Here is a 24,992-nt window from a genome sequence, read left to right on the forward strand (position 1 = left end):
ATATACTTGGGCTAAAGTCTGTTTAGTCTCTGTATTATGTCTCTCTCATCGTTTCAGTCCCTGACATTCCAATTTAATCTGAAAAGTCCCTGAGGTCTCAATTTCCGTCTAATAGGTCATTTCCGCAGGAAATTAGGAATTGGCCTTGAGTGAAATGTCCAATATACCCCTCAGTTATTTCTTTTTTCTTTTTTTTTCCTTTTTAATTTTTTTTTTCTTTTTTTTCTTTTTCCTTTTTAATTTCTTTTTGTTGTAGAGAAACTGAATTTGAGAGAAATTTGCTATCTGTTCTTATTGATAATAGGGGCCTCTTTATATAGAGGATTACAATGCATAGAATCTTAATCATACAAGGAAAGTAATCGTACATTGAATAGGAATCTAGATCCTTCTAATTTAACCATATTACCACTAGGTCAAGTAACCTAGGGTTTGGGCCAAACACAAATTAGGGTTTACTTGAACACTCCCCCTTGTGTTGCCCAAACGCGGTGCTTCTCTCGTTGCCTCGTTAAAAACCTTGCCGAGTAACAAAAACCCAGTGGGACAAAAATAACCTCGGTCGAAGGTGAAAAAGAGCACAACACACCATTCACGTTTCGAGACGAACATGTAGACATCTCCCCCTGATGTCTGTGCCTCCCCCTGATGACTACGATCATGGGAGTTCAGATAATTTCCGCAAGCCAATTCTTGCCACATGTTTCTCGAACGTGGATTTGGGCAATGACTTAGTAAACAAGTCTGCCACATTGTCTTCAGATCGAACCTGGTTCACTTTGATTTTGAGGAGCTTCTGTTGTTGCTGATTGTAGAAGAATTTAGGCGATATGTGCTTGGTATTGTCACCTTTGATGTAGCCTTGCTTCATTTGTTCAATGCAAGCAGCATTATCCTCATAAATGCTTGTTGGCTCATCTGTGGTAGACTTCAAACCACAATTGCTTCGAACATGCGTAACTATGGACCGAAGCCATATACATTCACGAACTGCTTCGTGAAGAGCAATAATCTCTGCATGATTCGAAGAGGTAGCGACTAAGGTCTGCTTTGTAGACCTCCAAGATATCGCGGTCTTTCCCATGGTGAAAACATAACCAGTTTGGGAGCGACCTTTGTGTGGGTCAGAGAGGTACCCAGCATCAACAAAACATTCCAAAACACTTATATCGTTTTGGGATGGGGAGAGGGAACGCAATCCACCATGTGTGGCGTCCCTGGCACTTGATGGGTCCGAATCCATCTTCTCTCTGTAGGGATAGAACAAGCCCATATCGATCGTACCATTTAGGTATCGAAAGATATCTTTAACACCAGTCCAATGGCGACGTGTTGGTGCAGAGCTATATCTAGCTAGCAAGTTCATAGCGAATAAGATATCCGGTCTTGTGCATTGTGCTAAGTACAATAATGCGTCTATTGCACTTAGGTAGGGCACTTCTGCCTCTAGCACTTCTTCATCGTCATCTTTTGGACGAAATTGATCCTTCCTTGGATCAAGACTACGGACGACCATTGGGGTGCTTGAAGGCTTAATCTTGTCAGTGTTGAAACGCCTAAGCATCTTTTGGGTATAACCTGATTGATGAATCAGGATACCATCTTTACGGTGCTCAAGTTCTAAACCGAGGCAAAACCGTGTTTTCCCAAGATCTATCATCTCAAACTCGGATTTCAAGTGTTCAGCGGTTTCCCTTAACTCTTTAAGGGTGCCAATTATGTTCATGTCATCGACATAAACCGCTACTATTGCAAATCCGGAACTTGTCCTTTTTATGAACACACATGGGCATAGTTCATTGTTGACATATCCCTTTCCAATCAAGTAGTCACTTAGACGGTTATACCACATCCGTCCGGATTGTTTCAATCCATATAGTGAGCGTTTCAATCTAATCGCAAACGCACTCCATGGTTTAGAGCCACTTGATTTGGGTAACTGAATTTCGTCTGGCATCTTCATGTATATCTCTGTATCTAGATCCCCATATAGATACGCAGTAACCACATTCATAAGCTGCATGTTCAGTTTTTCGGAAACTACCAAACTGACAAGGTAACAGAACGTTATGACGTACATTACGGGAGAATAGGTCTCCTCGTAGTCGATTCCAGGGCGTTGTGAGAAACCTTGCGCCACAAGGCGAGCTTTGTACCTTACAATCTCGTTTTTCTCATTACGCTTTCTAACGAATACCCATTTGTGACCAACTGGTTTGGTGTTGGGCGGTATTGGCACAACTGGTCCGAATACCTTTCTTTTCGCTAGAGAATCAAGTTCTGCCTGGATCGCATCTTTCCACTTTGGCCAATCAGCTCTACGTTGACATTCATCAACGGAGCGTGGTTCGATGTCATCGGTCTCAATAATCTCATGCGCCACTGAATACGCAAATACATCATCAATGATGATGGAGTTTCTTTCCCACGTCCCATGTACACTAGTGTAATTAACAGAGATCTCTACGTTCTCAGGGATAGGTTCTGACATTGAGGCGTCTCCCAATGATGTCTCTTGGACATAACCATAATCCGGAACATTCTCATGAGACGGATTTTGAGTATCGATGATCAAAAGATTTGTTTGTGCCTCATTCGCTCTCTTTCTAGGGCGACTATCCTTCGAACCAATCGGTCTACCGCGCTTTCTTGCGGGACCTGCGGCCATAGATGCCACATCATTGCCATGTTGGGCAATGGCGCCATCTCCTGGTGTCACAGGAGTGGCGTGGTATCTAGTATTTGGGACATCGATCCTTGCAGACACGTTTGCAGCAGGTATGTGTGATCTGGTCACTTTGGCAACATCAGAAAACGCATCCGGCAGAGTGTCTGCTACGTTCTGGAGCTCGATTATTCTTCGCACTTCAAGTTCGGACTGTGCGGTACTGGGATCGAGATGAGACATAGTGGGGACAGACCACGACAATTCCTGTCGTTCCTGTTGAACATCTGTGTTCTTATCTCCCCCTAACGATGGGAAGACTGTCTCATCAAAGTGACAATCCGCAAATCTAGCGGTAAAGAGATCGCCTGTCAAGGGTTCAAGGTAGCGAACGATCGTTGGAGATTCATATCCAACATAAATGCCCATTCGTCGTTGTGGACCCATCTTAGTACGCTGTGGCGGCATAATAGGCACATAAATGGCACACCCAAAAATGCGTAAGTGCGAGATATCAGGCTCGTACCCAGTCACTAGCTGTAACGTAGAGTAAGATTGGGTGGCAGTGGGTCGTAGACGAATTAGCGTCGCTGCATGCAATATTGCATATCCCCAAGCAGAAACAGGGAGATTGGTGCACATAACCAATTTCCGTGCTATCATCTGTAGTCGTTTGATAGCGGCTTCTGCGAGACCATTTTGGGTATGAACATGGGGAACAGGATGCTCTACATCAATCCCCAGTGACATGCAATAGTCATCGAACGTTTTCGATGTAAACTCCCCAGCATTATCAAGTCGAATTGACTTAATAGGATGGTCAGGGTAGTGAGCCCGTAGAAGGATAATCTGGGCGAGGAGTTTAGCATAAGCAGCATTTCGAGTGGACAATAGCGCGACATGTGACCAGCGTGTCGGAATTGGTCCACAGATATCCCCTTGGATTCTCTGTAAGAACGGAATGAGTATTTTGGGATCCTTTGCGTAGGACAGTCTCGGTCCTAATTTCCCTAATGAACAAGCTTTGCAGAAAGAGCGAGGGGCCTTAGAAGCAACCAAGGAGGATTTCGGTTGGGCCTGAGCGACTGTAGCGCTATTAGAAGCAAAATGTGTGACTACATCTCTCATCATGGCATTCGAGCCATGGGAATTTTTGTTTATGGCGTCATGGTCATTGGGAGGAACAACCATGGCGTCATGCTCATGGTTGGCGCCATTGATGGCGTCATCACATAGGACTTGGGCGGCCCTATGGCGCCCCAAGACGGCTGCAGCGCCAGATGCTGCAATTGTTGCGGTCTTGCTAAGTCCTGGAATCAATTTTCGATTCTTGCTTCTTCTCACTCTGAAGAATGGATGTCCGTATGAAGTCTTTAGTATACGGAGCATCATATCACGACCAGGATGTCCTAGTCGGTCATGCCAAAGCCAATATGTGTCTGAATCCAAGAGATCTTCTCTTATGACATTATTGGATTCAATAGGTCGAATTGTAGTGACATAAAGTCCACTAGATTGACACATAAGCTTATCTAAGCTGCGCTTTCTTCCGCAATCATTAGAGGTAATACAAAGGAATTCTATTCCGTTCTCACTATGCGTTTCCGCATGGAATCCATTGGCTCTAATATCTTTAAAGCTCAATAAGGTTCGATTTGCCTTAGGAGCGTAGAGAGCTTCAGTGACTTTAATCAAGGTGCCATTAGGCAAAAGGAATTGGGCCATTCCATGTCCTTGAACTAAACTTGATGGCCCAGCCATCGTAGTCACAGATGAATATGTAGGCAACATCTCCAAGAATAATTGCCTATGTCGTAGAATGGTGTGCGTAGTCTCACTATCCGCAAGACATTGAAGTTCATCCATTCCTAAAAGAAAAGCTCGTAATTAAAAAGGAGTCATAAAGAAAAGAACTCAACTTTTATTAATAAGTCAAACGGAATTACATCATCGTTTCTTTAATTAACCAATATGGCAATTGCCTACATCTCTTGGAAAATAAAATGACTTAATCAAAATCGCCAGTTTCTGGGTCTTGATCCTTGTAGTCTTCCACCCTTAGATCGAGATCACCATCTTGATCTTCTTGTTCCATGTAATTTGCCTCCCTTGCTTCACGATACATCTTGTATGCGTTTGCAACGTTCTGGGATGCAGTACACTTCTTTGCCCAACGTCCACTTGATCCACATCTGAGACAAGCATCATTATGGTCAGGTTCCCTTGATCGAGGCGCTCTGGGAGCATTTTGAGGACGGTTATTGCCTTTGGTGGTGTTACCACCATAACCGGAGGCTTGGCCTCTCTCTCTCTTCACACGTTAACCTCCACGGTACCGTGCACGTCTATCTTGGCGGTTTCCTTCCTCTTTAGGGCGAGAATATGGACCAGAACGTCCAGAATTATCCCTATTCTTAGGGTTTCGCTCCTTGCGTCCTCCCTTGGAGGCGCGACTATAATTAGACTCCGGATTTGACTTGGTTCCCACGGGTCTAGAGTTATAGTTCTTCACAAGTATGTTGTCGTGTTTTTCAGCTACGTTCAACGCACCAATTAGCTCATGAAATCTTGTGATGCGTCTAGCATTGACATCAATCCGATAGTTTTTGGCTATCATCAATGCAGAGACGGGGAAGGTGGAGAGAGTTTTCTCGATCAACATCGTATCAGTGATGTTCTGTCCACAGAATTCCATCATAGACTTGATACGAAGTGCTTCTGAATTGTAGTCAAGTACAGACTTGAAATCACAGAAGCGGAGGCTATGCCATCTCACTTCTAAGTCTGGAAGCAGGGAATCACGGACGTTGCCAAACCGCTGCTCGAGTTCTACCCATAGTCTTCTTGGGTCTTCCTCATTGAGGTACTCATTTTGGAGCGCGTCATTCATGTGTCTTGTCATGAGAATGATGGCTTTAGCTTCATTCGCCTCTCTCGTAGCTCTATTTGCTTCAAAAACAGCAGCTTGTTGAGGAGTACGCACGTCCTGACTTGGCTCTTGGATCGTACTCAGGATCCCATCAGCCTTAAGATGCTGGTGCACATCACGGACCCACTTGTGGTATCCAGCGCCTATTGTCTCTAGTGGAGCGAAGCTCAACTTGTTCAGGTTACTCATCCTGAAAAACAACAAGAAAATAGGGTTAGTTTCGGAGCGAAGAAGGCTACCACGAAAAACTATAAAATTTATGAGCGGAGTCGCTTCCAAGAAATTAGGGATTTTCTGAGCGTAGTCGCTTCCAAGAAAATCCGATTCCAAGAGGGGTTTTTGGATTAGATCGAAACGACGATGTATGTGGTCGATCGTTTTCCTCTCAACAAACTCTAAGTTTGGAGGACTCTACAAGCTCCAAGCTTGGAGTGAGCACGAACCCCCACAGTTCGGCTATTGGTCTCCCCTATGAAGAAGAAAAGTAGGGGAGAAGAAGGGATGTTGGAAGTCCCCGACAAAAAGAAGAAGAAATTGAAAAACTTCAAAAACGGGAACTTTTAGAAAAGTTTACCTTGAAAAGATGCCGGAATTCTTGACCGGAAAAGATGTTGGTTGGGCTATGCAGTGATACTGCAGGGTCACTGCGAGGATGTCGCGAGGACGCTACGGAGATGTCGCGAGGACTGTTTCGGGGCCACTGCGGGGATGTCGCGAGGACAGTTGCGGGGATGCGACTGCTGCGGGGATGTCGCGAGGCCGCGAGGACAGTTGCGGGGATGCTGTGGGGATGCGACTGCTGCGGGGATGTCGCGAGGCCGCGAGGACAGTTGCGGGGATGCTGTGGAGATGCCGCGAGGCCGCTGGTGAGTTGCGGTCGCGAGGGCAGGCGAGCGCGCACGAAGGTAGAAGGCAAGCAGTGCTTGCGGGCGCTACAGGGGCAGCGAGGCTAACCTGGTAGAGTTAGCGATGAGTTGCGACGCGGGGGCTGCGGGGGCAGTAGTAGCGCAGACAAGGCAAATCTGGTGGAGCTTGATCAATTTCTGGGGTTTTGGTTTCTAAAGCTAGGGTTAGGGCTCGTGCTGATAACGTGTTGTAGAGAAACTGAATTTGAGAGAAATTTGCTGTCTGTTCTTATTGATAATAGGAGCATCTTTATATAGAGGATTACAATGCATAGAATCTTAATCATACAAGGAAAGTAATCGTACATTGAATAGGAATCTAGATCCTTCTAATTTAACCCTATTACCACTAGGTCAAGTAACCTAGGGTTTGGGCCAAACACAAATTAGGGTTTACTTGAACACTTTTTCCTTTTTCCTTTTTAATTTCATTTTTCCTTTTTTTATTTTTATTTTTTTCCTTTTTCCATTTTAATTTCTTTTTTTTTCTTTTTTCTTTTTCCTTTTTAATTTCTTTTTTTAATTTTTTTCTTTTTCCTTTTTAATTTCTTTTTTCCTTTTTTTTCATTTTTCATTTTTAATTTCTTTTTTTCCTTTTTTCTTTTTCATTTCTTTTTTGCTTTTTAATTTCTTTTTTTCCTTTTTTATTTTTCCTTTTTAATTTCTTTTTTGCTATTTCTTCTTTTTTTCTTGTTCCTTTTTAATTTTTTTTTTCCTTTTTAAGTTCTTTTTTCTTTTTCGTTTTGCCTACTTTCTACTTCCGGCCTCAACCCACCAATCCCATTCCGATCAAACTTCAGAACCCATTTGTTTCCCAATCAGCTCGGAAATTCGCCGCTAAACCACTCCCCTCTTGTTTTCACAGCCTACTTCTCTCTCTCCCACTCAAATCCCACTTTCTCTCTCCACATCAAGCCTCAATTTGGAAACTTTTCACTGAAAATTATCACTTTTTAACTTTTCACTGAAAACTACCATTTTTTCAAACTCTGAGGTTTTTGGGTCTTGCTCAAAATGGTGATTTGGATTTTGGGTTTGGTTGAAATGGTGGTTTTTGATGGCCAAGTTGACAAAAACCAGAAGTGAAGAAGAAGAATAGTGATGGAAAAGAAAAATGGCTGCTGGCGTGGAGTACAAGAATTGGGGTTTCGGGTCGATTTGGATTGGTTCGCCGACGTGGCGCTACTGATGCAGCAGAATACGATGGTCATTAAAAAGGAAAAAAAAAAAAACGAAAAAAGAAATTAAAATGGAAAAAGGAAAAAAAGAAAAATAAAAGGAAAAAGAAATTAAAAAGAAAAAAGAAAAAAAAGAAATTAAAATGGAAAAAGGAAAAAAAATAAAAATAAAAAAAGGAAAAAGAAAAAAGAAAAAAAAAAGAAATTAAAAAGGAAAAAGAAAAAAAGGAAAAAAAATAAATTAAAAATGAAAAAAAAGAAAAAAGAAATAACTTAGGGGTATATTGGACACTTCACCCAAGGCCAATTCCTAATTTCCTGCGGAAAGGACCTATTAGACGAAAATTGAGACCTCAGGGACTTTTCAGATTAAATTGGAATGTCAGGGACTGAAACAATGAGAGAGGCATATATAGTACAGGGACTAAACAGACTTTAGCCCTATATACTTCTAAAGCAAATTTAAGGGTTATTATCACAAATGGTACCTGAACTTATCTTCTATTTTATCGATGGTATCTGAACTTCAATTTTGATCACAACCAGTACCCGAACTTTTCGATTTCATTTTAAATGGTACCTAAAGCCACTTTCGGTCACTATTCCGGCTAAAAAAGCCAAATCCCAAAAAAGAAAAAAAACAAGTTCAAGGCAAGTCTATTACCAAAAAGATCATCACTCTGATCGCAGCCCTTGAAATCACCAAAGATCATCACTATGATAGCCTCACATGCCATTTTTAGTCGGAATAGTGACCGAATGTGGCTCTAGGTACCATTACAAAAGAACCTGAATAGTTCAGGTACTGGTTGTGACAAAAAATAAAGTTTAGGTATCATCGATAAGATTGAGGTATAGTTCAGGTACTATTTGTGATTTTTACCCCAAATTTAATTTAAGCTAGCTGTAGCCCCAAAGTACTCATACAATGGTTAAGTTTGTTACACTCAATTAATTTCTACTTAAATTTGACAGTATATTGTTTTGAATAGTAGGGGTGTAAACGGCTGAGCCAAAACGAGCACCAAATGTTCAAACATGGGGTTGGATACTAGATCGAGCTTCATATGTGTTCAAGCTTAGCTTGGTCACTTTTGTTCAAGCTCTAGCTCGACTTGTTTAATTAGCGATCTTTCATCCTTAACACTGAAGTTTTGATGAACTTCGAGATTAAACTTGTCATAAAATCGAAATCAAAAGAGTATGTTAACGAAAAGAGAATGAGTTAAGAAAGTAAACTGTAATTTATGGGGTTGTCTATAGTACTTGGATGTTTATCATACACTAATTTACATCTAATTGAACCAAAATTACAATTTAGTTTAACCAAATTTACAACATTGACAACAAAGTTATCACATTTATTTTACACATTTACATATAATTGAACCAAGTTACCACATCGACAATAATTTGTTCATAAACTTGTAAATATATCGTAGGTGGAGTAATTACCTCTAATAGAACTAAAATTACCCAAAAAATAACTGTATTTACCACAATGACAACAAAATTGTTGTCAAATCTGTAAATGAGTGTATCACATACATACAGGTACTGTAGAATTTCCCATAATTTATATCCTGTCATGAGTTCATGGAATCCTTCATTTGAAGTTAACATCTTAAACAAGCAGCCGTACTCAATTCCAAATCAAATGTTCTCTTTAAAAAAACATTTGTTCACAAGCTTATATCAAGGCTCAAGCTTGGCTTCTTTTTTTATGAGCCAATTTCAAATGAGTTAAAATGGAGCCAAACTCAATTCAAACTCGAACGGTCTCGAATTTATTTACAGCATAAATTTTGAGATACTACAACTAAAATGGTCTTATGTTCAAACTTTACATTGTTATTAACACTCTGAGAGCTAGTTCTTAACATCACAATGATGGCCATCCCATCTTCAGTTTCAAGACAGACCAACTCAACTAGAAGGGCTATGTGTATGTGTGTTTGTATGTATAAACATGTTCCCCTTATACATACATGGGTTGTTTTTTATTCTTAGAATAATTTTCTCTTCTTCTTCTTCATGCTACAAATTTTTTTCTAAAGTAAATTTAATTTAAGCTAGTTGTAGCCACAAATTTCTTATACAATGGTTATATACTTTACATCGATAAGGGTTATTTTGCTTGTAAATCTCGTAGAGTGAAGTGCTGTGTGGCTTTTACATTGTAAAGCTTGCAGGATAGATCAAGCAAATATATTCGTTTTTTTTTTTTTTTTTTTTTTTTTTGACTTTGTCAATGGGAACCCAAATGCTTCCTAGGCCCAAGATAAACCCCTTCGGCACATGTGAAATGCTCCAACTGTGCATTGCAGCACATTGCCTGACCACTTTTACAGTTTCGGGGTTCGAACCTAGGTTGGGAAGCACACCCAACTAGGTAAGAACCACTAGACCACTTGCAGTGGTTTAATATATTCGTTCTTAACAACAATAAATTTGAACTTTATTGATTCAACAATATTTCTGTTTGCTTCAATTTCATAATTCACCACCACTTTTCAAGCAATTAAGTTCTCAACAACTGCCAAGTCCCACATTGAAAAGTGTGTTAAGAATGAGTGGACAGATTAGTATAAAATAATGGACTAATAGGTTTCAAAGCATACATTTCTCGGCCTCTTGGCTAAGATCAAGTGTAGTAACTGTTCACATGATATTAAATTAATATTTTGATGGGGAAGGCCTGTCACAATAGCTTGCTATTAGAGCAAGTTCACTCATTGGGCCAATAGGTCAGTAAACTATTCACTGCCACTGAACATATGTTTACACCTGTTGGGTCAGGGTCACCGGGTCAGTTACTATTCATTGAATATTGTATTAATTTTTTTAGGTGGTGCTATTCACACACCATTTTTCTCTATTCACACACCCCCTCTATTTTTCTCTTACTTTAATTCAATTTTCTTTTAAAAATGACCTTAACTACCTTTCCTTGTAATTAGGTATATTTTTTTTTCTTTCTATTTGGCAAGTCAATCATCCTCAAATCCTAAACCTTTATTTTCCTGTAGACACAGAAAACTTCAAAACTCTTTTCGATTCCCTCTTTTCTTTTTCATCAAAAACTTCTCTAGCATAGTCATTCTATCTCTCTAATATGATGCTTTGAAGTTTAATCATGGTAGAACAAGAAACTTTAGACCCATATTTTGAGAAAATTTTATATTTGATTTGCAATGGAGACATGAAAAAAAAAATATGAATTCAATAATCATTCGAGCCCCTTTGAATCCATTATTCCTGGTAAGTTTCTAACTGAAATTATTTGGTGTATTTGAATCCATTGAGCAACTATAGAACTTTACAACAGCCTAATAATGATGGCCTTATGATTATAAACATGAATTGTTCTACTATATTATGCTAGTGGAACATAATTTTGTCCCCACACGAAGATTGCAACTCATTGCATTGAATATTATGTAGAGCATCTCCATATTTTGTGTACATCATCAGCTATAGTGTGGAAGCTTGTGGCTGAAGTGGATAAAACGCTGATTCCATTTTTATTTTATTTTTGACTTGAGGATGATGCACCTGGATTAAGAGTCATAAACAAACTAGTTTGGTACTTTGCAAAGTATGAGGACAAACTTTGCAATTTGGATTCAATTGGGTGAAGGTGATTACCTGGGAAGCATATTCTTTGTCTAAAAATACAGATCATTCCACTTCATAAACGTATTATTTTTTCTGCATTTATAGGTAAAAAAAAAAAATTTTTGTATAATGATGTTTGATTCATGATTGAATTGCCAAATAGAAAAAAGAAAAAAGAAAAAGAAACAGATTTATAAGGGTGGGTAGTTAGGGTAATTTATAAAAAAGATTGAATTAAAGTAATAGAAAATTAGAAGGGGTGTGTGAATAGCACCACAATTTTTCTAGTGTAAATGGGAAATATATGATGTAAATAAATAGTATTGATAAACATTTTGAAAATGCAACCAAAGATATTTTGTTGGGTAGACAGATTATATCTCCACCGACATTTTTTTTTTTTACACTCCACTAACAATTTTTTTGAAAATAGTGAAAAAATCCACCTACAAGTTTGGACGAACCAGATCACTCGTATACTATTCAATCTTACGGTTATTGTGAATGTAATCTTACCCAAATTTTTGGATAAGATTACGAAGAATGAAATGTTGACACGTGTCCTTATCAAGTTATCATAATCTGTACAAAAAATGTCAATAAATAGACCTGATCTTTGCACTCCATACACACAAAATCCGAGCTTAACAAACTTTCACCTTTTTCTTATCTCTAGCATTACACATTGAGAACTTCTATTTATACCTCCAAAATTGGTATTTAGACCTCTCCACTTAATAGACCTCCAAGTTACTTTTACAAATAACCAATATGCTAACTACACCTCCCTAATTTTTCTAAAATGCCCCTCGTCCAATAAAATCAATAAAAAGACTTTTTTTGGGTGGTGCTATTCATACCTCCAAAATCGGTAGTTGGACCTCCTTCAATTTTTAAACATAGTGTAGCATCTTTCAACTTCCATAAAAAGTGAAAAAAAGAAAAAGAAATAATAATTGAAATAGGGAAACAATGTAAGAGGTAGAAAGCTTGGGAATAGAAGGCTACAGGAGACTATGAACATTATGATCATACATTTCAAATGCTGCATAAAGACTATGATTAGGCGATATAGTCAGATTATAAAAAGAACAATATTCATCATAGTTTGCATCATTTTTTCCAGACAAAATGAAAAACAAAAAATAAATAGGGAAACAATATAAGAAATAGAAAGCTTGGGAAAAGAGGAGTACATAAGGCTATGAACATTATGATCATACATTTCAAATGGTGCACAAAGACTATGGTCAGACAATTATAATCAGACTACAAGAACAAACAATAATCGTCATTGTTTGCAGCATCTTTCAACTTCCAGACAAGATGAAAGAAACTAAAATAGATAAACAATATAATAGGTAGAAGCTTGGGAAAAGAAGGGTTAAGGAATAGGCACCTGAGCATTCACAACAAGAATAGAACGGACATCTCCATCTACATTTACAATTAAACTGAACAAAAAAAAAAAAAGTCTTTCTCTCATTCGTGGTACAATCTAGCAATGTAAGATTGAAATTCGAAGACAAAGGAGATTTACGTTGGAGGAGAAGGTTTTCTTCAAGTTGAAGACTACGTACTGTTCATGGAGGTAAGAAAATACTCATCTTTTTTTTTCTTCCTTCTTTTGTGTCCTTATTGGTAATTTGACATGAGTTGACAAAGTCAACTATAACTTGGAAAAAGATAAAGGTCCAAATGTCAATTTTAGAAGTGTGAATAGAACCTCCCTTACAAATTTTCTCAATTTCCCTCATTTCAATGAATAGGTTGTGCGATCAAATTCGACGGTCTGCAAACCAAACTCGAAGGCGCGGTTTTCATCCGAGTCGTGCACCAAACGAGGAGAGACTTAGAGAAGAAATGGGCAAAAATTTAATGGCCAACTACTTTGTCGAACGTCCAGTGTTCAAAGATTGGGAGTTCCAAACACGTTATAGGAAGAGCCTCAATGTCTTCTAGCGTATATCTACTGACCTTTGCCAGTATGATTGATACTTTGTTCAAAAATCGGATGCTGCCAAGAAAGTCGGACTACTTCCCGAGCAGGAGATGACATCTTCCTTGTGAATGCTTGCTTACGGTGTTGGGGCAGATCAATGTAATGAGTATTGTCAGATGGCGAAATCCACCTTCACCGTAGCCCTTCAGGGATTTACAAGAGGAATTATTAATCTGAACTCAGCAGAATACCTCCGCGCTCCTAAAGCGGTCGACCTCAGACGACTTTTTGCCAAAACTAAGAGAAGAGGTTTTCTAGGAATGATTGGGAGCATCGACTATATGCATTGGGCTGGAGAATATAGTGGAAGAATTGCCCTACTGGTTGGGCTGGAGAATATAGTGGTAAAAAACATATCCTCACTATCATCTTAGAAGCAGTCGTATCGTACGACACCTGGATTTGGCATGCATTCTTTGAAATGCCCGGGCATGCAACGACCTCAATGTCCTGGCAAAGTCCCTGTTGTTTGACGATCGTACCGCCGGTAGAGCACCTCAAATCCAATTCCAAGTAAATAACAGAATTCACAATTTAGGCTACTATCTCGCTTACGGTATTTATCCTTGGTAGGGGACTTTATTGAAAATTTTTCCAAGGCCTACATGCCCCAAAGAACTCAAGTTTGCCAAGACTCAATAGGGGTATAAGAAGGATGTGGAAAGATGTTTCGGTATTTTACAGTCACGCTTTGGTATTGTTAGAAGAGCTACTCGTGGGTGGCATAAAGAGGACCTTGGATACATCATGTTTACTTGTATTATATTACACAGCATGATTGTCGAGGATGAACGACCTGAAGACAGCGATGATGAGTTGGAGTCCGATGAAGAAGAGGAGAACAATATGAAGCCCATAATTTTTGAGGTATGGGAAGGATCCACCGGTAATGACTTTGATCCTGTTGGTAGAGATGGTCATAATATGAACGAATTCATGGATCGATACCAACAAATCAGATATGAGTACACTCACTCAAACCTTCAGGAAGATCTCATTCAGCACTTTTGGGAAGTTAAAGGCAACATGCGTATCTAGATTTGTGTGTTTTTCATTATGTTTGTGTGCTTTTCATTTGTAAGTATATTATTGCTTGAAGACTTCCTTTCAACGTACCCACATATTCAAATAATTTTTTATTTCATGACATTTATATTACATAATTGACAGACCAAGCATTGGAATAAGAACAATACAATTATTTAAAATATATAACTCCCTAATTTTCCTCATCCTCATCTTCAATATGAATCCAATTTGCGTTTGAGGGGTCATCATTAGGGTTGGGGTTAGTGGATTCACCCGAAGAGAAAGATGAAGGGACTCCACCAGTGAAAGGTGGTTGTGGGAAACCATCAGTGAATGGTGTTTGTGGAAATCCACCGATGAATGGTGGTTGTGGGAATCCATCAGCGATAGGAGGTTGCGGATAGTATCCACCGGTAAATGGAGCTTAGAAGTTTGATCAATCGGTTGCATCTTCATCTTCTTTCTCCGCTATCTTTTTTTGCTTTCCTTGCCAATATTTCTTTTTGGTTGGCATCATCTTACTTGTGTCCATCTCCATAATTTGCTCTTCCCTCTCTTGAATTTTAAATGTCTTGTTTCGCATATCCATTTGCAAGCATATATAATCTTCTTGTTGTTGGTCATGGAGATGTCGAGCATATTCCTCATCGCATTTCTCCTTGGCCGACAACACTAATGTTTGGTTGATTGTTGTAGTCTCCACATCGAATGTCAAAGGATTGGAATCATTAGATGACTTCTTTCCTTTCCGGATAACTTCTTTGACATCCTTCTTTCCTTGAGGCCTCACTGAAGGTTCTAGGGTTACATCGACATTTACCTCATCTGCATCTATGTCCAAGTTGACATGAGAATCATGAACGGATTGTTGTGTGTGCATCCTTCCTCCCCTTGAGGTTCCTCCAGTCGAAGAGGTATGGCTTGGAATGTCACTAAATTGTTGAAAGCTCAACACAATCTCGTAACATTGTAAACTATTGAAATCACCTTTTTTTAGCCTTCCTTTCGCTTTGGTCGTCGCAGCTCTCCACAAATCTTGTGCTTGACGTTGCTATGTTATTTAAAAAAAAAAAATCAATTAGTACAAATATAAACAATGTACAATGTATCAACTAATTAAATTTTAGGGTCCTTGACCAAAAGCACCAAAATGAACAAAAATTATCCCATTTACCCCGGTAAGAGATTTTTATTCCCAACTACACAATTTGACAGCAAATGACCATTTTACCCTCAATCAAATTAATCAATTACAGCTACAGCTGCCACTCTGTCTCCTTTCTCTCCACAGACGTAGCGGACTCTCTCTCTCCGAAGACGTCTGCTTTTCTCTCTCCCCGATCCTCCAGCCTTCTTCGTCGACGGAGTTCTCACCGGCGATAGCGACGGCGACGACGAGAGCCTCCAAATCTAGATGCTCCGCGCGACTTTACTGAGCCGACCGGAGGCATCGTCACCGGAATGGCTGAGAATACCGATCACTGGGCGGTAATTGAGCTTGGGGTCAAGCGCCGTACACCTCTGCGAGGAGTCTGAGGTGGTGAATTGAGTGGGGAGCAGAATGTCGGCGTCGACTGGGCCTTGTTGGAGCTGACCTCGTTGGAGAGGGAAATCAAGAAGGGGATCCGACGATTTTCGATGGTCTTCAACCTCAGTCCTAGTCTCACCTTCACAGCCTCTCTCTACCATGGTCTCTGATTCAGGCCATTATTATCCTGCAACAGTGCTACAGAGGCCGAGCTTGGATCCCTCAGCAACACCCAACGTCCGACCGGTGCAGAGGATTTCTCGGTTTGCTCCGATATGGTGCCCAGAGTATTTCTCTGGGTGGCCAAATAATTTTTTTTTTTAGTGAAGTGTAGGCAGAAAGAAAAAAGAAAAAGTTTTCTACAATTTGTTCTTATTCTACACATGCAGAGCTTTGAAAAAAATTTCATCATCTAATTTGGTCTTGTTTACTTTATACAATCTGTTCTTTTCTTCTTCTTTTATTTGGCAAAATGGAGGCAGAAGGCCCGGAAAGAAAGAAAAATGAAGAAAAAGAATTCTATTGGGGAGCAATAGGCGCCTATGGGGGGGCAATAGACGTTTTTAAATTGATATAATTTCTTCATTTTTTTCTTTAAACAAAGTTTTATTTGTCTAAATTTAGGGAGATTAGTTCATATTCTGGCAACCGAAAGTTCTATTAGGGGACAATAGACATCTATTGGGGGGCAATAGACGTATATTGAGGGGCAATAGATGGTTGATAGACGTCTATTGGGGGGCAATAGACGGCTGATAGTCGTCTATTGGGGGCCAATAGACGTCTATTAGGGGGCAATAGACGTCTATTGGGGGCAAAAAAAACTTTCCGGTGAGATTTTCAGCAAATTCCGGTGGGCGGCAGCCGGTGACTGGAATCCGGCGACCGGATTCCGGCCAAAGTTGACCTGATTCCGGCGAAAGTTGACCGGATTCCGGCGGCCGGTGACGGGCTCCGGCGAAGTCTCCTATGGTTTCTCTCTCTTCCATTTTCTCTATCTCTCTCTCTAAGTAACAAAGAGGTGAGGGGTGTTTGGACCCAAAATGAACATTTTGGCCTAACAAGGCACGTCTTGGAGAAATTGAGCCAATGTCAGTGGCTCAAGCTATATATTGTCGACAAGTTCGAAATATATATTTAGAGGCTAAATAAAGCCTATTATGGAAGCATGGAAACATGAAAAGTCAACTTTAGCACATTTTCCTACTTCGGCTAGGAGAAACCGAGCTAAACAAGGAAGGAGGGGCGGCAGACTAACCAAATGAAATTGAAATGAGCTAAAACTTTCCAGATCAAATCTAGACATCCCAAGGATCATTTCTTATGAAGAGTTCCAGAGATTTTTTTGAGTGGAAGGCCTTCAAACAATCAGTCCAATTTTCTACAGAAGCAAAACTGGAAAACTGGACCTGTAAGAGGTCCAGCAGCATTTCCAGCCCAACCACATGGAATAAAGCTCTGAAAATTTGTCAGGATGATCTACACTCATAGTGGAACATTTTTTATGAAGAAGTCGAAGGCTCATTCTGAAGGCTTGTTGGAGAAATAATTGAAGGAATAAAGGGGCAGAAACTGACCTAAAACCAGCTCAATATTCACATGTTCATGTTTCCTACCCACATGAAGAAAGCTAGATGCTTTTCTTTTTTTCCTTGGATATATTTTTCTACTACAATCTCTTTAATAGATCATCATCACTTCCATGTTTTTGCACCTTCATGCTTTGCTTTCATTTCATCATTTCTCTATCTTTTCCATATTTTACAAATCACTTTCATACTCCACTTTCATTATTTTTCTTCCACTCATCATTTCACTCTTCTTTTTCTTCCCTATATAAACACCTTCTCCTCTCATTCTAAGATACACATTCACATTCAACATCAAAACATCTCTAAGATGATCTAAGTTCTCTCTAGAGCAACCTCTCTAAGAGCAACTCCTCTCCTTCTCTTTCTCTTACCGGTGATCACACTCCTAGTCCTAGTCTTCTCAGAAGCCGACTTTCAGTGCCACTAAACCCTCTGTCAACGTACTTCGGTCCTAGTCTCCTCGAGAGCCGATTGTAGTACCACGACCAAACACCGACACAAACACATTCACAACACAACATCAAAACATCTCTAAGATGATCTAAGTTCTCTCTAGAGCAACCTCTTTAAGAGCAACTCCTCTCCTTCTCTTTCTCTTACCGGTGATCACACTCCTAGTCCTAGTCTTCTCAGAAGCCGACTTTCAGTGCCACCAAACCCTCTGTCAATGTACTTCGGTCCTAGTCTCCTCGAGAGCCGATTGTAGTACCACGACCAAACACCGACACCAAGACATACACATTCACATTCAACAACAACATCTCTAAGATGATCTAAGTTCTCAACATCGCTCAACAGAAGTCAGGTCAAGGGACACCCCCGACGACCGCACCCGACGGTGCTGGCACGCCCGCGCAAGAAAAGAGACTGTTGACCAGCTGCAACAAAATTGGAGCCAAACAAGGGGTAAAATGGTATTAAAAAAAATTAAAAACAAAAAAAAAATCTTAATGGGGTATTAGGGAAGACTCCCTTAGAGTGTATTGGGTAAGAGAGAATTAAAAAAACTTAATGGGGTAAGTGGGAAAAAAATCCCTAAAAATGGGGTAAATGGACAAAAGCCCTAAATTTTAATATATCACCTAGTAATTTTAAGTATAAGGTGAGTATAATGTATCAACTAATAATTTTAAGTATTAAGTATGTTTAATGTATCAACTAAATTTTAATATATCAACTACTAATTTGAAGTATAATGTATCAACTAAATTTCAATATATCAACTAATAATTTAAAGTAAAATGTATCAAGTAATTAAATTTTAATATTCGTGTTACACTACAAATTCATACCTCATCAATCATATTCGCACCACTCTTGTACTAATTTTTCTCTTGCCTTAATGAACAATGCCAAGCAAAAATTTCTACTTTCAAATTTTTCCGCCTCCCCATAAAAGCTTGAATTGATTGGTCATATTCATTCCAATGTTCAACATAGTGTTTGCGAACGTGTTCCCATAGATCATCTTATCTTCGATCCTTAACCAACACCAGATTTCGGTTGACATATCTCCAAGACTTGCACAATTGAATGTCTTCCATAGGCTGCCATCTCGTCCCGTCAATACTACTTGGATCTATATTGGAATAAAAAAAATTTCGGAAGATGAAAGGTATTAGGAGGAGGAACAAAAAAATTTGAGGAACTAAGAAAGATGATTTTTTTGGTGTGAGAGGTAAAATAGAATGTGAGGTATTTATAGGAAATTTTGTATATATTTTTTTTCTTACCGTTGTAATCTAGCCGTTATTATTTATAATTTTTTTCTTCACCTTCACCTGGTATAATTAGCTCATTAATTATTCACCATCAGATCTCATTAACTATCAGAACCAACGGTCCATATCCATTGACCGTTGGTTTAAAATTCAAAGCAACCCAACGACTACTTGACACACACCTGCAGCTTTGTCTCCACTATAAGACAAGCGACTGCACTTCACTTTTTTCTCCGGCTCGTCTCTCCTCCTCTCTTCACTTTGGCCCACGCTGGAAGCCTGGGTCATGCCCTGGGTCACCAACTTGACCCAGCAAGAGGCCTGGGTCATTTACTGTTGGCTTGCCCCAAGTCCGGTGGAAGCAAGGAAATAAAACTTTTTTCTGACGGTCTAGGGTCAGAATGTAAGGTGGTGCCCGGGCATAATCAAGCCCGGTAGACTTGCTCTTAAGGTCCTCAAGCTTTGGCCATGTGTTGCCCTATAGCATGGTGTTGGCGCACCCTACTAACTCAATTCAAAGGTTTATGATTTCTGGCTACTATAACCTTCTGGGCGGATGCCATGGGTTTTAATGTAATCTCATTGAGAATTTGTCCTGTCCTAGAGTTGAATCAACACAATTTTTGCCTCTATCTCTCAAAGGTCAGGTACCAGGGGCACCAAGTATTTCCTGAAGCAGCCTTACAAAAAACCTAGCAACATCTATGTTAAGGTGCTTGGCTTCAAGGATTCTTTAGAAAGTCAGTATGAACGTACAAGAGATCTATTTATTTATCTCCCTAAACCAAGAACGTTCATTTATCTCCGACCATATCGAAGAATCACATTAGATGATTAGAAACTAGTCTGCCTCAAAATTTTCAACCAGTGCACCTTCATTTTATCCTAAAAGCACATTACTGACATTAGTTACATTCTTCATTCAATAACGAATCGAATCAACTAAGATAATCAACACATTTAAGATAACCAGGAGTCCCTATCAAAGGACTACGTTCCCATATCAATCCCCTTCACAACCCATCTTGGCCCATGTTTTAGATTTTGGGCCAGACGAGCCGTGTCAGATTTTAGTTTAAAGCCTGATCTGTGGATGGCATGAACTGTTTCCTATGGAAGACGTACAAAGGTAATGGTCCCCAAGACCAAAATGTAACCGACCCATTACCCATTTCGGCCATTACAGTTCACACATGAAACGTACGTATAGGAAAAGGCATTGGTTGAAACTAAGTGAAATTGCCATCCACACACAGTTCACTGCATCAGATTCTCTGCCTACTTCGACTTTCAACTGTCCCTTCCTCAAATTTCCAAAATCTTTTTGGCCCACCATATGAAATTTTATAGAAGAAGATAGAACAAAACGAAGCTACCCAGAAGTTTCTTTGCTGTGGAAGCATCACCATTGCGCTGGAACGAAACGAGACTTTTTTGCGCGTCATTCTTGGTAAACAAGCCAACTTCAGTGGGGTTACGTAAGGTGTTCGACGATTTGCCTCAAAATGCTTACGAATCTATTTTATCAACTAAAACAACATGGCCAATCGACTTCAACTTCCCGCTCCGAGAATATTTCATATGCTAGCTTTTGGCCTTTATGCACCAAACTGATAAAAACGAAGTTGTTCAGTGTTACAATGAGTGGCTTAATTTGAGCGATCAGCGATTGTCTTCAATGACACTTTTGGTGTCGACACTATTACGTTTTTATGATCATCTCTTGTTCCCCTTTGAGCTACATAAGCATGTCTTTATTTATTTAGACACCTTAGACAAGGCCATATTTGACTAGCATGCATCCAGTAACAACCTACATCTCTTGTGGTGCAAATTCAAACACATGAAAAGTTATCTTGGCTTCATTTGCAGCTCAGAAGTCTATAGTCCAGCTGATAATAAAGAAAAACAGTACGGAAATATTTGCTAGTCTTTGTCTGATGGGATTTTGGGATTAACTGTCCAAGTCAAAATATAGGTGAAGCCTTTACCAAGCATGCATGCATCCTCAAAGTTTGAGTTCCACACGGCAGATCTTCTAAGATAGCAACCCTCTGGTTGATCGTGGTTTTGTGACTTAGGGGAGTGTGTTGCCACATGCATGTAAAGGACCGACAGCCTTCCTTAATTTCCACGACCTTTAATCATCTCTTCAAGAGCACATGCATGATCTAGTTAAGTGAATGTAAGACACGTTTTCCTTCCTCAAATACTATATCTCAAAATTAGATACGGATACAACTCATCTCCGATCGATCATGTATTATTATATAGAACAAATTAAAATTGAAAAATGCCTATATATAAACCACAATTTTAATTTATTTTGAACTTAAACACGATTTCAATATTTAACATTCAGGCGAGTGAATTATATTTCACTCAACTCAGAAATGTGTTACTGCCGAACAATGATAGGTTGTTTTCGCCATCAATTTCCTCGCATCTTCAGAACTCAGATCCGGCTCTCCAAAAGCTCGCCCAAAGTATATACCTACAAATGAAAGAGATCTTACACTATATATGATCTCCATTGATCCTTTCCTAGTGCTTCTATTAAAATTAATGCATTGAAATACGATCTTCCTTTTGCACTAGTGAGTAGTACTCATCTACTAAACTAGCTAGAACCCACATTTTCTTTTATCCATGGATTCGGTGACACGTTATGTATGTAGCTTTGTATGGAAAAAGTGGTATCAACCTCATAATTGGGGAAGAACTCACTCAACTACCTAGTTGGGGCTCGTTTAATTTGCTCAGAAAAGATCATACATCTTAGGTGTCTACCATTTTAGCTCATAAAAGAAAGGGACTACTGAGGCTCCACCCAGATTGAAAGAGATAAGCATTGCAGGCATTTGCTTTTCCAGAGTCTTACTTTCACCATGATCCTTTCACAAGTGACAAAAAACCTGCAAACTGAATTATGAATTATATATTTTTTTTTTTCATTTTTCTGTTTGATAAGAACATGCAATTGAATTACTCACCAACCTCATGCACCAATAATATGGGATCTAATATAAAAGTTTGGCCAACCATTGATGATTTCCACATGCTGATTGTAAGATGCTTTCAAACCTATTAAATGGGGGTGCTCTGGATAACATCAGGTCTTCCTTGGCCAACTTTGTTGCCTCTTGTACTCTTCACCGAGATCTTAATTTCTTTGTTTGACGGGCTACTGACATTCTCGTTTTTCAAATTTTTTGTTTTTATATAGTCAAATAAATGAGTTTTGTCCATACTTAAAGTAGTATCGTACCTCAGTGAAAGACTTAGGTTTGGTGAGCTGTTGGTTTCCTTATTTTGCTAGGTTTGGTTTTACATGCACCAGTTCAATCTACATTACTTTCTCTGATAAATTCTGTTCTTATATCCGTAAAAATTATCTAAACCGATTTCATATTCAGTATTAAATCGATTCATTTTCAAAATTAAAGAAGTATCCAGGAATACAGCTAATGGGCATTTCTATTGATTTGATATATGAACATTTTTCATTACTTTCACATTTTCAGATCCAAAATTTTTCCTCACTTTTCACCTATTTGTTTCTTTGTTCCCAAGTAAACTGGGCAAAAGCACAAGGTAAAGGCCTAAATCGCTCAATTCTCTTCATTATGCTCACCACCGAGCCAGTAGACCCCAACCTCCTTCCGTACCATGGCCCGGACAATTGAGTGTACCCTTTACACGTACCCAACCCCTTTATTTCATTTTTATAAAAACCCTCTTCCCATTCCTATAATCACAATCCCAAAAACCCAACTCTTCTCCCCCTTCTTCTTCTACCTCCTCCTCAACACATGAGTGAAGGAAGAAGAGGCTCGTCGTCTTCATCTTCGTCGTCGTCTTCATCTTCGTCGTCGTCGTTGTTGTGTTCCTCGTTGGGTTTGAGGGATGGAGAGCCAGGATCTTTCGCCACCGCACGTGGACGCGTCTCGGCCGTCCTTGGGGTTCCCTCTAGGCACCGCGCTTCTCCTCATCATCATCTTCAGCTTGAGCGGTGTCTTCTCCTGCTGCTACCACTGGGACAAGCTCAGATCACTCCGCAGGTCCTTCTCCGAAGACTCCACTCCCGAAACCTCCGACGACATCGAAGGCCAATCTCCCTCCAAATCTAAACCCGCCCATCTGGTAATTAATTTTGCTAGTTATCTCGAAATTTATTAATCGACAGTTTGATAACATAACATGTGTAACTGACATAATTTTTTTGATTTTCGTAGGACTTGAAGCAGAATCAAAAGCAAAGCGTGCCGGTGATAATGCCCGGAGATCAGATTCCGAAGTTTATGGCATTGCCGTGTCCTCGTGAGCCTCCGAGAGAAGAGAAGATAGTTGTCAAAGTTCAAAAACCGCCCAAGCCACCTCGATTTCCTGTACCTCTGTATTGAGCAATTTCACTGTGTACATAGTAAATGTAATTAATATTAATTCAATTAAATTTTAGCTCAGTTAATTTATGAAACAGAGATTTCCACCATTTGTTGATGCTTCTTCTGGGAGTTTATAGCTAGCCAAACAGTTTCTGAAAGGGGTCTGAATGGAAGCACAATCTTTTTTTTTTTTTTAAGTGAACAAAGCCAGACCATGTTCGTAATTTAATTGTGATCAAACTGAAATCGGTCGGTGCATAATTATGGGTGCCAAATTCAGACACTTGGATTGCCATTTGGAGTGACCTTGGAAGGCCAGCGATCTGTGGGTATTTGTTCTTGTTTGATACCACCCTTGGATTTTGGAGGATAGCAAAGTATTATTTTTATTTTTAAGTTGAACCGTCGGTGATTTTTTTTTTTTTTTTTCAGAAAATGAGTTGGAGCAAAGTAATGATTTGCTCTTTCCAATTTAGGAAAAAAATATTGCTAAATATTTTATAACAAGATTTGTATTGCAATTTCTCCTTGTTTCCGTGTCTTTACTTATCTGGAATGATGTAGCGATGAATGAAAATAAAAGGTATGAGGATCGAGTACCTACCCCATCATGTAATCGAATTTTTGAGACGATGGGGAAACTTATCAGAGTTTAAGTTGCATTCTATTCTCTTTGTGTTTGTAAAAGTGCAGGAACTAAATACATAAGTTTTTAAAGTAAATAAACGTGTCATATGTCATTCTTTTTGTGTTTATAACAGCGCAGAAAAAATGTATTTGAATCAATTTTTTACTTCAATTTTTCAAGTAAGTATATGTGTCATATATCATTGTGTTTATAAAATCCTTTGATGTATTTTTTTTTTGGATCATGTAAACAATTCATACGCAATAACTAGTATAAGTCAAACTCATAACCTCTCACTTACGAAGGGGAGACTTATGCCACTAAACCAAATGGTATTAGGCAAATCAATTAATGTATTTGAAAAGTTTTTTTTTACTCCTATATTCTAGGCAAGTAAATGTGTCATTAACATTGATAACATCTCTAGTATTATCATGACTTGATATATCCTTTGGTACATTATTAACTTTTTACATTTCAAAAATGAAACTTGACCTAGCCATCTCTGCTAGGGTTTCTCGTTGCTTGCCTTTGACAAAAACTACCAAATCTCTCTGCATGATGGCGAACTTGGAGGCTGGAGATCCGGCAGGGCTTCAACTTCTAGACTCGGCGCTTGTCTCTCTTGGCTCAGCGGGACTTGCAGCGCTACAAGTTGACTGATGGTACATGGTGGGCAGACTCCTCGGCCCCAAGGCCAAATACCCAGGGTTTAAAGGACTATTTATACAATTTCGAGAATCAAGTTTGGTTTGTCGATTCAGGATTTCGGAGATCAGTTTGTTTTCAATTCGATTGCAAAGCTGAACATA

At 39.4% G+C, this 24,992-nt stretch overlaps 1 protein-coding gene and 1 pseudogene across 1 annotated transcript; both read left to right on the top strand.

Annotated features, from left to right (window-relative positions):
* The first annotated feature begins 10,294 nt into the window (after positions 1-10,294).
* Positions 10,295-10,439, top strand: LOC133727567 (U2 spliceosomal RNA; annotated as a pseudogene).
* Positions 10,440-22,923: 12,484 nt separating this feature from the next.
* On the top strand, positions 22,924-23,659 carry LOC133727502 (uncharacterized protein At5g65660). The gene is made up of 2 exons (XM_062155096.1): positions 22,924-23,310; positions 23,403-23,659. The coding sequence occupies exons 1-2, from the start codon at positions 23,074-23,076 to the stop codon at positions 23,568-23,570; spliced, it is 405 nt and encodes a 134-aa protein (XP_062011080.1). The 5' UTR covers positions 22,924-23,073; the 3' UTR covers positions 23,571-23,659.
* Positions 23,660-24,992: the final 1,333 nt, after the last annotated feature.

The sequence above is a fragment of the Rosa rugosa genome, chromosome 1 (genome assembly GCF_958449725.1).
Source record: "Rosa rugosa chromosome 1, drRosRugo1.1, whole genome shotgun sequence".
Taxonomy (NCBI): domain Eukaryota; kingdom Viridiplantae; phylum Streptophyta; class Magnoliopsida; order Rosales; family Rosaceae; genus Rosa; species Rosa rugosa.